The sequence below is a fragment of the Cebus imitator genome, unplaced genomic scaffold (assembly GCF_001604975.1).
Source record: "Cebus imitator isolate Cc_AM_T3 unplaced genomic scaffold, Cebus_imitator-1.0 Scaffold376, whole genome shotgun sequence".
Lineage (NCBI taxonomy): Eukaryota > Metazoa > Chordata > Mammalia > Primates > Cebidae > Cebus > Cebus imitator.
In genome coordinates, this window is record NW_016107691.1 from 2166092 (window position 1) to 2180814 (window position 14723).

Genomic DNA, 14723 nt, shown 5'->3' on the forward strand with positions numbered 1-14723 from the left:
TGTCCACCCTCATCCCTGTCCTGCCCTCTTGATGAAAGTACCATGAGAGCGGCAACCTTGTTTGGTTTACTTCCAGATCCCCAGCACCATCAACACCACAGGTCACACAGGAGGCACTCAACACATACTTGTCCAGTGAATAACCCATACTGAGATGCAAGAGGAGGGGTGACGGTTGAAGGGGAAAAGTCCAGAGAGGGTGGAGAAGGGCTCAAAAGCGCAGTTGGAGGAGCTGGTCTTGGTGAGGAGGGATCACTTATTTATCACATGGATGGGAAGAGGGAGGAATGAGGTGAAGCTGGAGACATTTTGATGTGCAGGGGGGTAAGACTGTTTTGACATTTTCATAAAGTGAAGGGTGCAGTCACCTGCCAAGAGCCGAAGAGCAGCAGAAGCGGGTTCTGGGCCTAGAGGCCAATGGAGGGCTTGGGAATAACTGTGCTAGCTGCCATTTATTTAGCACTTAGACATCAGGCACTGTTCTAAGCCCTGGAAATGTAGTAACTGATTTCATCCTCTTGAAGATACTATGAGGAAAGGTGCTATCATTACTTTTTTTTTTTTCTATCATTTACTATTAGCCAGGCGCAGTGGCTCACGCCTGTAATCCCAGCACTTTGGGAGGCTGGGGCAGACAGATCATGATGTCAGGAGATTGAGACCATCCTGGCCAACTGGTGAAACCCCGTCTCTACAAAAATACAAAAAATTAGCCGGGCGTGGTGGCATGCACTTGTAGTCTGAGCTACTTGGGAGACTGAGGCAGGGGAATCGCTTGAACCCAGGAGGAGGAGGTTACAGTGAGCTGGGATTGTGCCACTGCACTCCAGCCTGGCGACAGAGCAAGACTCCATCTCAAAAAAAAAAAAAAAAAAAAAAAAAAAAAAAGATATGGATACACCTTCAATACATACAATTTTTCTTCTCAATTATACCCAATCAAGCTGAGGAGAAAAGACATAGAAACCAAGGCACAGAGAAGTCAATTAACTTTTGATCAGGGTCACACATCTAGGAAGTGGCAGAGCTGGGATTTGAACTAAGGCAGTCTGGTCATTGGAGCCTGTGTGAAGAACAACTATAGTTTCCTGCCTCCACAGGCCCCGTGCAACAGGTACATGAGGTTAGTAAGAGAGAAATAGGAAGACTGTAGAAGAGTACAAGGCAAGCCCAGGGGCCTTCAGGCAGCATGCTGTACCAGGAAGCCCAGGGATGAGAGCAAAGAGTCAGTGGGACAGGGTGGATGATTTAGGGTTAGGCACAGCAAAGATGGGGACTGAGGCAATAAAGAGAAAGAGTTTTCTGGGTAAACAGCACATGCAAAGGCCTGGAGGTTGGAAAGAGTTTAGCTCGCTGGGAGGAGTAAAAGGACAGTATCAGAGTATAGTGACAGGGGTGGGGAAGGGTTATGGTAGGCAGACGTCAGATTCTTTAGGGTGGTATTCCTCAAAGTGTGGCCCAAGCACCTCTGCCTCAAAGGCTCTTGGGTGCTGATTTAGAATGTAGACTCCTGTGCCTCATCTGAGACCAACTGACTCAGAATTTCCGGAGCCTAGGAATCTGCTTTTTTAACAATGTCTCCAGGTGATTCTTCTGCACATGAAGATTTGAGACCTACTGATGCAGGGCCTGGTGGGTTATGAGGAAGCTTAGGTTTCATTGTAAATGTCACTGAAGGGTTATCAACAGGGGAAGGATGAGACTGATATAATTAAGTCATGCTGCCTGCTGTGTGGAGAATGGACTGGAGGGCAACAAAGTTAAAGAGAAGACCAGGGCCAGGTGCGGTGGCTCATGCCTGTAATCCCAGCACTTTGGGAGGCCGAGGCGGGTGGATCACGAGGTCAAGAGATCGAGACCATCCTGGTCAAACCCCATCTCTACTAAAAGTACAAAAATTAGCTGGGCATGGTGGCGCGTGCCTGTAGTCCCGGCTACTCAGGAGGCTGAGGCAGAAGAATTGCTTGAACCCAGGAGGTGGAGGTTGCAGTGAGCCAAGATCGCGACATTGCACTCCAGCCTGGGTAACAAGAGCGAAACTCCGTCTCAAAAAAAAAAAAAAAAAAAAAAAAAAAAAAAAAAAAAAAAAAAAAAAAAAAAAAAAAAAAAAAAAGAGAGAAGAAGAAAAAAAAAACAAAACAAAAAAAAAAAAAAAAAAAAAAAAAAAAAAAAAAAAAAAAAAAGAGAAAAAGAAGACCAGGCAGGAGGCCATTAGGACACCTTAGGAAGGGACGATGGTGGTGGCCTTGATCAATAAAATGGGCAGTGGAGGTGATGAAAAGTAGATGTGTGGGGCATGTTGTTGGGGTGGTCGGCAGGAAGGAGAGAAATCAAGGCTAACTCCGAGATGCTTAGCCCCAGCAACTGGGTGGATGGTATTGACATTCTCTGAGCTGAGGGAAGACAGGTAGAGGATCTAGGCTGGGTGGTAGTAAAAGAACCAGAAGTAAAAGAATTTCACTTTGGATGTGTGAAGCCTGACATGCCTTTGAGACATCTGAAGGGAGATGCCAGATAACTAACTGGATATACTGGGGGATATACTGGGCAGAAACTCGGAAGAGAGGTATGAGGTGGAGACATTAACATTTGGAATCAGGGGTATTACAGATATTTACAGCCATGGAAATTGGTAAAATGCTACCAAAAGAATTAATGGACAAACAGAAAAGAACTGTTTGAAAAAAAAAAAATGCCACTATGCCATGTGGTGTCACTAACCTAAGTAACCTTAGGTTAGTCATTGCCCCCTCTGAGACTTTCTCTAGCCAAATGGGATCAGATTAGATCACCACTAAGGTTCTCTCCCTAACATTTAGTGATGCCACTGTTGCAGTGTGTGGCTTTAACATCATGAGGCTACACCAAGAGCCAGTTCTTCAACTTGTCCTGCAATCAGAAAGGCCCTACTGGTTGTCCTATGACAGAAGCCCAGCAGCTGGGGATGCCCTTTCCTCTCTAACCTCTGGAAAGACTGACCACCATGCCTGCGATTCATATTGCCTGCTGCTATATAAAAACTTCTGGTGTCAGTCTTCATCTGCTGGGGGGAAAATCACTCTCAGAAAGAAACACCCTCTCCTGCCAAGGCTTTGGGTGGGGCTCCGAAAGTTGTTTATGACAACACTGAGTCAGCACATTCATCAGGGTCAAGCTCACAGTTGGAGAGGACTGGAAGAGGGCCTTAGTAGAGAAGAAACCTCCAGCTGAGGCCTCCTCAGTCTCAAAGGGAATGGAATCAGAATCCACGAATTCATAATGGAGATTGGCAGGTAAGCACTGGCACCATGCTCAAATCAGGAGTTTCCTCCCAAAGTGTTAGACAGTTCAGATTAGAACAAAAAAAGTACTAAGTTTATGGACTTGATTACCCCAAGAGGTCATAAAAGTTCAAAACTGGTTTTCAAAAGCTGCAAGATGGGATTATGTGAAAACAGGCTCTTTGGGGGAGCACGTCTAAACTACTGAGACTATGTGAGCAAGGGTAACTGTGTTCTCCCCGAATGGGTATGTTAGGGTTTGTCAGGTTTCTGGGGCTGGAGGGATCACAGATCTCACCTAGTGTGACATTTACATGCATTAAGAATCAACATCCTTTCCTCTAATTGAGTTGTTTTGTTGCCTGAATCCTTAGGGTTAAAATAAGGGTACTTGGCTGGCCTCTGAAAGTATAGGACGCCTTTAGTAGCCTCTGAAAATGCATAATTTCTTCTTATCTCTGAGGGTGAATATACCAAGAATCCTTCTAAATGGTGTTTCCCTGTAAGACAGGTGATGACAGTGCAGGCACAGCTGATGGGGACTGCAGTCAAGTTGAATGGAACCCAGTGACACATAAGCCCTCCCTCCTGAGTGCTTCCTCACCAAAATCACGCTTTGCTTTTTCACACAACATATATTTATTCAGAAAAAAAATTTGCAATAAATTATAATAAAAAAGATGACATGAAATATAGAATCCCACTAGCAGCTTTGCTTAGTGATCAAGACGTTTTTGGGAAATATAACAACAATTACAGAATAAGAAAACAGTGAAAGGGAAACTAATGCAATGTCACCACATGGATTTGAACCGTTTCTTCCCTAGACAGCAGGTGCAGAGTTTTTCTCTACCAGGTGAATCTGAAATCCTTACTTCAGAGCAGCTACAAATTAATACCTTAGAGGACTTGGGGATTACAGGTTGGGTGCTGGAATAGGTGTGGCAGGGATGCAGATCTCTTCTGTCTGGGTCTATGTCTTGTCTCCTCTACCTAGAGATTGTCAAAAACTCTCAACCCTGTGTATGTTCCAGGATGAGCTGAAAAAAAGCTGAGGCAGTACATCAACTTAGTGTTTTGACCTTATGGAGAAACAGATTGGATACTGCACACGTGCAGCAAAGCCTCCACTAACCACACCCTTGATCACCCAAAGATCCCAGGTCAGCAATATGCTAGAAAACAAGCCCAGGAAAGGTATTTCCCTGTGGTATGACCTGACCCCAGTGTCTATCATCTGCCTCTTTTTGTGATCACTTTCTGGCCTTGCGGAGATGACTAATCTGTTCTGCTCTCAGTCATCCATTAACTAAGTTCAACACCCAGCCCCTGACCTATCGTATCTCCAGCCCTTTGGCAACAGTTCCTTGACTCCTATTGCTTTAACTCTCAATCAGGAGAGGGTTTAGCCATATTGCAGAATCCGTACTTTTTTTTTTTTTTGCTACAAAACTCAACTTTGAAGAGGTGGGGGAAATAATTCACTGGTGATGTCTTGGATATGCTAGAAACGTCATGGAGTCAATGCCCAGGATCGCACAGAGAGCCTGTAGCTTATGCTCCTTGCATTTAATGTTAACAGGCAAGGGTGGTTGTAACAAAAGAAAACCAGGAGGAAGCCAACTGCATCAGGCAGTTTTGCAGTCAGTGGCTGGTGGCTTGTCAAACAAAATAGATTAACTTTTTTTAAAAGGCTGTACCACAGAGCTTGAATAAATGACAAGCTCAGAGAATCATCTTGGATGGGAGAGATAACGTGCCTGGTTGGTCCTGTTGGCCAGTCTCTTTACAGAACACTGGATATGGTGACTAGGAGCCAAGATGAGTCTCTAAACCCTTTACATGCAGGAGCTGGTTATAGAGCCCAGAGTCAGTCCTGCTAAGAGAGGAGGTGACATCTGCCCTTACTACTTCAGAAGACCAGAGAATGAATTCTAAGGGTCATCCGCAATACCTTTGCTGTGGGAAGGAGCAATAGCTCTAGATGGGCCTGCCTGAGATGCAAGACTCCCTCTACTATGGGGCCAGTGTTGCTCTGGAGATAGATGTCTAGGCAGGAGATGGGTCTCACAGACACCCAGGATTAGTCCTTGTGTAAAATTTGAATAATAACAGGAAAAGGATAGTGGGAAGCAGGACCTATCAAACATGAATGCTCTCACTCTTCAGATACTCAAAGTGCTTCCATTCTGATTGTGATTCTCTCACATTGATGGGATGCCATCTCTAATAGTCCCTAAAGTTATGCTTCTAAGTGTGATCTGAGATAAGAGAATATGGTTCCACCCAGTGCAGAGCCAAGAAAAGGCCAATATTACAGAGACATAAAGACGCCATTGTAGTAGAAATGCACACACGCATGGAACATCTGTACGCAGACAGTGAGTTCACTGTTGAGGACACCCAAGGAGTCACTAGCCTCACTCAGACTTCGTTCAAAGTGACAGAACGAGAGGAGTGGAGTGCAAGGGAGTGATCCGGGAAGGGGTGGGTCAAAAGTGCATTATCCAAAGGACTCTGGACAAGTCTCAGCTACAGCAAGTAGTGCTTGTAGGCCTAGAATGGGAACATCTCAGAATCTAGGCCTAGAGTACTAAGGACAATCATGACAACTGGGTAGGAGGGCAACAAACACATCCCTAGTAAAGGAGTGTAAATACAGATCTTTTTGCCTTATAAAGAGAAAACACAAAAACACCAAAATACAGTAACTTTGGCTTGGCAATATAAGTCTAAAAGTATTTTACTATGTAGGATATGGTAAAGGAGGGGTTAGGAAATGCTCTTCCTTTTTACTATAAACAGAACTTGAAATTCTGCAATAGACCCTTCCTGTGGCATGACTTTTTAAATCATTCTGAAATACTTGGAGCCCGATATCGTCTGCTTCTAGAATCTCAGAGAACAGTAAAAGCCTTAGTCTTCTTCGCTCCCAAGCAGAAAGCCCAGAAGGAACTGAATAGCACGCTTGCGGTCACTTGGAGCCTGTCTTGCCATAAGGTTGGGTGGAGGCCTCAGGAGAAGACTAGAGAAGAGAGTAGCTAGAAGGTGAGAGAAAGACAAGTGGAAATTTTTGTCAGAAATAACCTAAGCAAAACCTCAGGGCTGGAGGGCCTGGGGACAAGGACTGTAGTTGGGAGGTGACTGCCATGTGCCTGCACATGCAGTAAGGTGTACACTGTATACAATGCACACAGAGTATTCTCAACGAACACCCCATGCAGCATGAAACACTCTTACCGATCATGTTGGGATTGACGCTATTGTATTCAGAGAATTTTAAGAGTTCTCGAAGGAATGCCATCAGGTAACGGAAAACATTTCTATGGCATCTCGGAAGCTGGGAGATCACCTGTTTTTAAAAACAGGGGTAGGCAGTGAGAAAAACAGGTAGAAGACGGGAGTAAGAAGAACTTACAGCTGCCGTAATAGTCTATAATCCAACCCTTGCAGGACCCATTTCATCTGTCTAACTTCTGTTGTCTCCTCATGGCCAACACGACACCTTCCAAATTATAACTTCAAAGTAAGAACGGCTGTACTATTTGATCCCCGTCCACTCAATGACCAGGCCATGTGGTCATCACACATTTACACACACACCCTGCTTCACAAGCAGGTCGGTGTTCATCTGCTCTTTTCCCATTTCCACAGGCATGTATAGCCATGGCACCTACCAAGTTGATTGGTTTTCTTTTCCTTTTTTTTTTTGAATGGTTTTCTTGATAATGTCACTTGGCATGGATGGGGACTCCTCCCAATACTCACTAGTCCAGTTCACAGGTACTCTCAGCTATTGCGCATCAAAATCATTCCAGGATTAAAAACACACACCAAGAAAAGAAAAAGAAGAAAGGCTCCCAAGTGTCACCCATCCTTCCTGGTAATGTCAGCCAGAATTCCATGTACAATTAGCTTCACCAATTTACCCCAGAGTAGAGGGATCCACCCCACTATGTTTTTCTGTGAACAGAAATAGGCCAATGGAAAAAAGACGGCAAATATCATGGGAAATAACCTATAATATAAAAGTGGCAACTCTCAATGTTGGTGTCCTGCCATTAATAACAAATCCAGACCCATCCTACCAGACAGCTGGCTGCCTATCTGGCTCTGTAAAACTGACAACTTCTTTATGGGGGAACCTGTGTCAAACATATCCTCAGATCAGTAGAACCCACCTGTCGGCAGATCCGGGGATCATGAGCAGAGTCAAGACATCGCTGATACAGCTCGTAACAGATGACTGGCTCTGGTAGGGCTTCCAAGAAAATGAGCAGTGCTTCAGCCACAGAGTGGTTGCTGCCAGCTGAATCAACTTCAGTCAAGGGAAAGGGGCTCCAGGAGAAAGGCCATACAGAGACCCAACTGACTCCTTTCCTCAAGCTCCTGCAGGGACTTCCTCTTATTTAGGGCACACTGGATCCTAATGGGGGTTTGATATTTCATTGGTTCAAGTGCCCTGCCGCTGAGTTGTTATAGAATTGGTCAAAGACTCTTGGCAGCTTTGGCCCAGCTTCAGAGTCAGAGGAATATAGCCTGCAGAATGACAGTTCACACTGGACCAGTCCTATAAACCAGCTACCCATGTTTCCCATGCCTCTCCCTGCCCTGTCAACAGTATGGGTGGTGGCAGGAGTAACATCACCTCAAGAAGAACAGTACCAGTGCTGTGGCTTCTATGCCCCATGCTTTTTAAAAATCACTGTTATCTACCCCTTGCTTCCTTTTAGTAGGAGCTGGATATGGAAAGAGGTCAAAAGTTCCTGAAAGGAAACGAGAAACTGGATAGTCAGTGGTTATCTTATAATAAAAGACATTACAAAGAAAATAAATATAGAACCACAAAAATCAAATGAAGGTGTGAAGAAGAGTTTGACCAAGTACTCATCCAGCTTCTTCAGCTTTGGTTGCAAAGGATACGGATTGTCTCAGGAATGCTGGTATCTAGACAATCAATGATCTGCTGGAGCTCTTCCTGCATTCCAGGGGTCTGGAACAGGTCCTCCTACCAAAGAAGTCAGAATGAAGGGAACAGGCATGGTAATCACTCCTGAGATTATGATTATACCCAAGGATCAGAAGAGCAGCAGGAAGCAAAAGGGAAGGGTGGTATGTGTGTTAGTAATTACAAATGGAGGTGTGAAAATAGCACATTTTTCCTATATCATCTCTCTAATCCGTGTAAAACATTATTTCAAATAAGAAAATGATCATTTCAAAAGTTGTAGCCTATACCTTATCAGGCAGGGGACTAGATGGCTAGATCAGGAAACCAGGTATTCTAGCCTCTTTTTAAATTTTTTTATAGAGGCAGGGTTTCACCATGTTGCCCAGGCTAGTCTTGAACTCCTCAGCTCAAGCAATGCGCCCATCTCGGCCTCCCAAAGTGCTGGGATTACAGGCATGAGCCACCATGCCTGGCCTACTTGGAGCCTCTTGACAAGAAGTAGAAGGCAGAGTCCAAACAGAATAACCACATTCAAATGCTAGTACTACTGAATGCTGGGAAAGAAGGAAATCGCATGCTCATACTAAACCTTGCTTTCAAGTTACATTACTCTTCAGTAGGTAAGAGAACATTACCTTTCAATTTAGTCCCAAGAATTGTCTCTTTTGGTGGCAAATGAGTTGGGGTGGCATTTTAGATAGGATTTAAAAGAAAAATTAGGATGAAGTTAAGAAAATGAGTTTAAAACCTGCTTTGGATATTAAGATCTCTAATGCCTACGTGACAGCCAAAGTAGGCATTATAGACTCAGGTGTGCAGCTGCAAAGGAAAAAGAGTAGTCAGGAGACAGGTGCTCTTAATTTGGCCTTGGCTCTGCCATAACTAAACTTAGGCCTTGGTCTTAGTTAGTAACTTAGCTTTGCATGCTTCAGCTGTGACATCTGTGATTAGGGACACTTCCACCCACCCAGTTGATTTGACAGTGCCACTGTGTGCAGGTAGCTTGGGAAAGTTAAAAGCACTATGCTGATGTGAGGTGTTATAATTTCCTATAGTATTTACACACCTTCTGAAGTTGTAGGGAAGGTCTACTCTCACTTACCTGGTGACAGGCGTATTTGAATAGGTGATCTACTAGAAGCCAGATCTCCTTGGGGACCTGAAGGGGTCTCTCGTTGGCACCTTCATCCAAAGGAACCTTTTGCAGAAGGGATTTCTCCTAATAGATGAAAAGGGATAAGAATCAAAGGGGTCTCAGAATAAAGACTTTGGTATAACTTAAAGCCTTTCAAATTCTGGTCATGCAGGTACAATGTGATCTTCATCTCTTAAGATTTTCCATTTCTTTTCACTGGGGACACCCGTGGTCAGAAGGCACTTGATAGTGAGTCCCACAGTTAAAGGATCTCCTTTTCTAAATGCTTCACTTAATTGTTCTGCATTTCATTTGAGTTTATGATGTTTATTACGTGGATGCCTTGTGTTTAAATCCTTTTGAAGGTAATACTGAGAACCAGTGCTCCAGTGATACAGTCATAGTGGAGTCCATACAGCACTGGTGACTTGGGGACCATTACAACTGTCCATATAGTACTTGGAGAGATATGGGTCTACACTTAGATTTTTGTTGATTTCTAACTTACTCTTCCTTCAGGTCTTACCACAGATACTGTTGTTTTCAATGCTGATTTAAATGAGCTTCTTTGGTTCTCAGGAATTAAAGACAACTCTTCCCAACATTAGACCCACATATGTGAATACTTCAGGCTTGATGGAACTTCTAATCTTAAGGCACTAAAACTCATAAGCCTTAAGGTCCAAAAATAGTAAACTGAATACAGCTAACCAAGAGGCAGAAATACCATGAAAAGTCTAAGGTCTGAGTCCAGAAGTTGCGGTTTCTAGGAATAGCTTAGCAAAGATTCTAGGGGCTTTTACCCCTTTCATCTATCTTTCTACTATCTGTTACATTCTTCTGAAAGAATGTAAGAGAAAAACCCAGAAGTGACATAAAAGAAGTGACACAAATTAAACCAATCACTATATGTGAATTGGAAATGGCTAGGAAATAAACTCAGTTATCTTATGTTCATGTAGTCAAATATAAATTACATGAAAAAATGTTTGAAATAGTAAAGGCATCTGAAGGCAGCCTTCAGAAAAATCCCAGTGGAGAGAACTCTGACCGATGTTTTTGCATTCTCCTCCTTCCCCTGCCTCTGGCTAGAGGTCATATATATTCTGTATGTTTAACTAAGAAATTCTTGCTCAACATTGTGCAACTTGTAAATTCCATCCACAACCCCCAGTCACGTAGCTTCAAAGGAAAAAAAAAGGAGCATGTCACTACTTTCCCAGAGACCACATTGCACTACAGCCGAGCTGAGGTCTCTTCTTAACATTGTATTCTTTAACAAGCACTGATGACCTTTAAAAGCTGCTGTGTCTTTCTAAGGGAATAAGAAAGAGAAGGGAGTGTGACAGTTGGTTACCATTTAAAATCTTTTTTTTTTTTTTCACATTCAGTTTGCTTCCTTTCTTTCCCTGGGATTCTATCACTTGATATTCATGTTCCTAATAGTTGCTAAAATGTCTATCAGTGGCTCATCCATTTATTTCTTTCCAGTTGCAAATATCAAATCCAAGCATCCACATGATATTTGAGCCAAAACACTGTCCATCATGCACTCTGCTAACTCTCTGGACCAAATGCAGCACATGTACTGACTCTTTAGCAGATACCTCCCAAACTTGCCATATAGAAATTATGCTGCGCTGATTCATGTACTTTTTAAAAAGTCTGACATTCAACTGGAGCTTTTCCCATACTAAGGCATTAAGGCAACACAAAGCACTGTCTAAGATAAAAAGACAGAACATGGACTGCTCTTAACAGGGAAGAGCTAGGAAGCACAGCTGTCTCAAACCTTGGTGGTTTAAAAAGGTTAATAAAATGTCAGTAGATTATATACAGCATCTACTATTCATTTTCAAATACCTGTATGATAATGTGGAATGCCACAGTTGTGTCTCCGAAGTCTAGAGAAAGATCATGCACAAGAAACAATACTTGAAAAAGTTCACAAATTATCTTGAACTCTAATTTTCAAAGGAAAACCAAGGTACTTTGTCTTCTTTCAAGAAGACACATTCAGCGCCTGATAAGCACAGACCTTGTCACCTCATTTACTGTTAATAACTAAAGCATGAACAGTATACCATCCCCATCATCAAAATGCATTAAATTCCACCAAGTGGGGAGGTTATATGACTTCAGCAAGTTTTTTAACCTTTCTGGGCCTTGGTTGTCTCGTCTATTAGAATGGAGAAAATATCTGTCTGAAGGTAGAGGGCTGAACCAGATGATCTTTTATGATCTTGATCAGGTCTACGATTCTATTCTATGCTCGATTTCTTGATCATATCTGTGTATTTTTCTGAAATTAACTGCTATAATCATTCATTTCAAATCATTCTTAATGCAATAGAAAGCTACTTCTTCTGGTTTTATTGTCACTGGAAATGGAGAACAACTAACTGGTACCCTCCTCCAATTCATGTTCAGATACATCAAGATGGCTCTGTAGTTCTCAATTCAAAAATACAAATCTGGAATCTTGAGTCCTACTGCTTTTATGTACCAAGTCTCACTGACTTGACTCATACAGTAAATACCTTTCCTGTACTTCAAACACGTTTAAATACAGCTGGCAGGACTTTAGAGAAGTCTCACCGAGTTAGAGGCCTCTGATAAGGGAACGCCTAGGGACAAATTCCAGGGACACAGTTAAGTGTTAAGCACAGGGAAACTCTCATAACCACCAATGGATTGCATTACCTTTTCTAGGAAGCTGTCTTCTTCCTGAGAGCGGAGCAGGAAAAGAAAGCCATTGACAGACAGAATATGATTAGAATTAATTTACAGAATTAGAAACAGATCAGTATTAGAACTCACTGTCTTACCAGATATACATGCTTTAAACAGCTTTGAATTCTTCAAATAAATTATGACTGTTGAAAATGAAATACATTCTTCATATGCAAAATTCTCTACATTTTAAATTTTTTATGCAGTTTATTGAGAATATCACTCAAGAAACATGTGCAGTTCTAGACTTCTGTGCCCTTTGGCAGCTGCCAACTGACCCAACCAAATGCCCCTGATGTCTCTTCTATTTGTCTCTTGTTATTTGTCTGCTGCTTGGAGGCAGATGCATTGAGGTATATACCTCAATGGAAGAATGTGGTCACCACTCTACTTTCCATTTTCACTCTTCTCACCCCAGATTCCTTTCTATATCCCCGTACCCACTCCCCTCCTCAAAGGCCCCCAGAGTGCCCAGATTTGAAGGTTCTTCTGAACTATAAATGAATCTTTTTTTTTTTTTTTTTTGAGACAGAGTCTCACTCTGTCTCCCAGGCTGGAGTGCAATGGCCCGATCTTGGTTCACTGCAACCTCCGCCTCCCAGGTTCAAGCAATTCTCTGCCCCAGCCTCCCAAGTAGCTGGGATTACAGGAACGCACCATCACACCAGACTAATTTTTGTACTTTTAGTAGAGACGAGGGTTCACCATTGTGACCAGGCTGGTCTTAAACTTGTGACCTCGTGATCTACCCACTTGGGCCTCCCAAAGTGGTGGAATTACAGGTGTGATCCACCACGTCCAGCCTATCTTCTTAATCTTCCTGTCTTTTATGCTGTTATTACAATCAAATAATAACAGCAGCAATGATAACTACCACCACTGCTTATGGAGCGTCTGTCATGTACCAGGAACTGTGCAAAGTACTTATATACAGTCATTTAATCCGTACACATGTGCAAAACAGGTATTATTCCCATCTTACAGATGAAGAAACAGAAGATCTGAAAGCTTAAATTATTTGCCCAAGGCCAAACTTACTATTAGGTAGTAAGTGACTAAATCAGGATTGGATCCCAGGTCTGCCCAAACTGACAGTCATTATCACTATGTTCCCTTAGACAATTCAAAAAGGGCAATGTGAATGCTTCCTGGACAGAGAGGTAGGGGAAAACTGTGAGAATATATTCTCCATAACAGGCTAAGGACAGTTAAGTGGGGAGAAACCCCACTTAAAAGATAGCATGGCTAATGGAAAGTGTATAGGCACTGGTGTTAGATGGGCTTGGGTACAAGTCTTTGTTATACCTCTTAGCAATTTTGTGTAGCCCTCACACAAGTTACCAAACTTAATAGAGCCTCAGCTTTTTCATCTCTAAAACAGGGATAATATTTACCTTGAAGCAGCATAAAACAAGGAGTAATGGGGTTGTAGGCCAGCAGAAGGTCTGAGGCCCTCAAAGTTCCGCATAACCCCCCAGTGACTCCCAACCTGGATTGTTTCCAATCTGACCATGGATCACTTAGCACTCAAGTCTAAATTACATGTCTCAGTTCTGATAGGTAAAAGGAGAAATACCAATCTTACTGTCTGAGATGCAGGGGGGCTGGGAGTAGGAAGGGGGAAGAAGAAAAGTATCTGCTCCTTGGGATTCCAAGTGGTAATACTGAATGCATTTCCCCAAACTAATGTTATCCATGGTGATTAGGTGTTTCAGTATCGGTAGATACTTTACAAATTAAACATGCCGTGGTGGGTTTACCTAGACTCTTAAATATCACATGAAATAAAGTAATTAGAATAAGTGCTTTATAAGGTATTTATAGTATTGTGATTATAATACCATTTAATTCTGAGTGCGAAACGTCCAATTTGATGCAATTTTGGACTAGAACCTCTTGTAAAATTTAGGACTTGTTATCAAATAGACAGTCCACCTGACACACTTTATATTTTTCCTCCCATGAATATGTGCTACATGATATGAATAAAACTAGGCAGAGATTGTGTATACTAACCTATCAAACTAGGCTCTCAAAAACGTTTTCTTTGCACAGCAGCCATTCTCTCGTACAAGGCATTATGCTCAAATGCCTTTGCAGGGGAAGGCATGAGAAATGGATACATAAAGGAGAAAGACCTGGTTTATCCCTGACTCTGGTTTGCAACTGAGTTGGGCTGAGGAGTTCCAGAGTTTATAGACTGCTATTGTTATAATTTATGAATACAAGTTCTCAATAAATCACTACTAGCCCTTTAAAAGATTCACAGAATTTTAGAGATGGGGAGAGAATATTACAAGTGGACCAGGCAGAAATAAACAAAAGACACAGAGACGGTAAATCACAAATTATGATTAGGAAGAAGTTAGTCATCTCTTTGTGGGAGGCATGGAGAATGCCGAGAAAAACAGTGGGAAATAAATCTGAAAAGGTATGTTGAAGCCAGACTTGGGGGGACCTTGCATAACAGATTAAGAAATTTGGACTGTATTCAGCAAGCATGGGGGAGCCACTGACTACCTTTAAGCAAGGAAGGATAGGCCCCAAAGCAGTAGTGCAGAAAGATCTGACAGCTCTGAATAGGAAAAATTGAAAGGGGAAAGAGAGCGAGAGAGAGAGAGAGAGAGAGAGAGAGAGAGGGAGT

At 42.6% G+C, this 14723-nt stretch overlaps 1 protein-coding gene and 1 long non-coding RNA gene across 3 annotated transcripts in view; one reads left to right on the forward strand and one right to left on the reverse strand.

The window, feature by feature from the left end:
• The first annotated feature begins 2716 nt into the window (after nucleotides 1-2716).
• Nucleotides 2717-5358, forward strand: LOC119468092. Its single transcript, XR_005196711.1, has 2 exons — nucleotides 2717-3272; nucleotides 3768-5358. It is a non-coding gene; the product is annotated as an uncharacterized LOC119468092 (long non-coding RNA).
• Nucleotides 3881-14723, reverse strand: part of OCRL (OCRL inositol polyphosphate-5-phosphatase) — a 55716-nt gene continuing 44873 nt past the window's right edge. The window contains exons 19-24 of one of the 2 annotated variants that reach the window (XM_017507532.2): nucleotides 12050-12073; nucleotides 9314-9430; nucleotides 8184-8268; nucleotides 7442-7569; nucleotides 6501-6612; nucleotides 3881-6301 (exon numbers count right to left, since the gene is read on the reverse strand). In XM_017507532.2, coding sequence (XP_017363021.2) covers nucleotides 6177-6301; nucleotides 6501-6612; nucleotides 7442-7569; nucleotides 8184-8268; nucleotides 9314-9430; nucleotides 12050-12073 — 591 coding nt within the window. In that variant the 3' untranslated portion in view covers nucleotides 3881-6176. The remainder of the gene's footprint in view (nucleotides 6302-6500; nucleotides 6613-7441; nucleotides 7570-8183; nucleotides 8269-9313; nucleotides 9431-12049; nucleotides 12074-14723) is intronic. The other variant, XM_037731032.1, reaches the window with a different exon arrangement.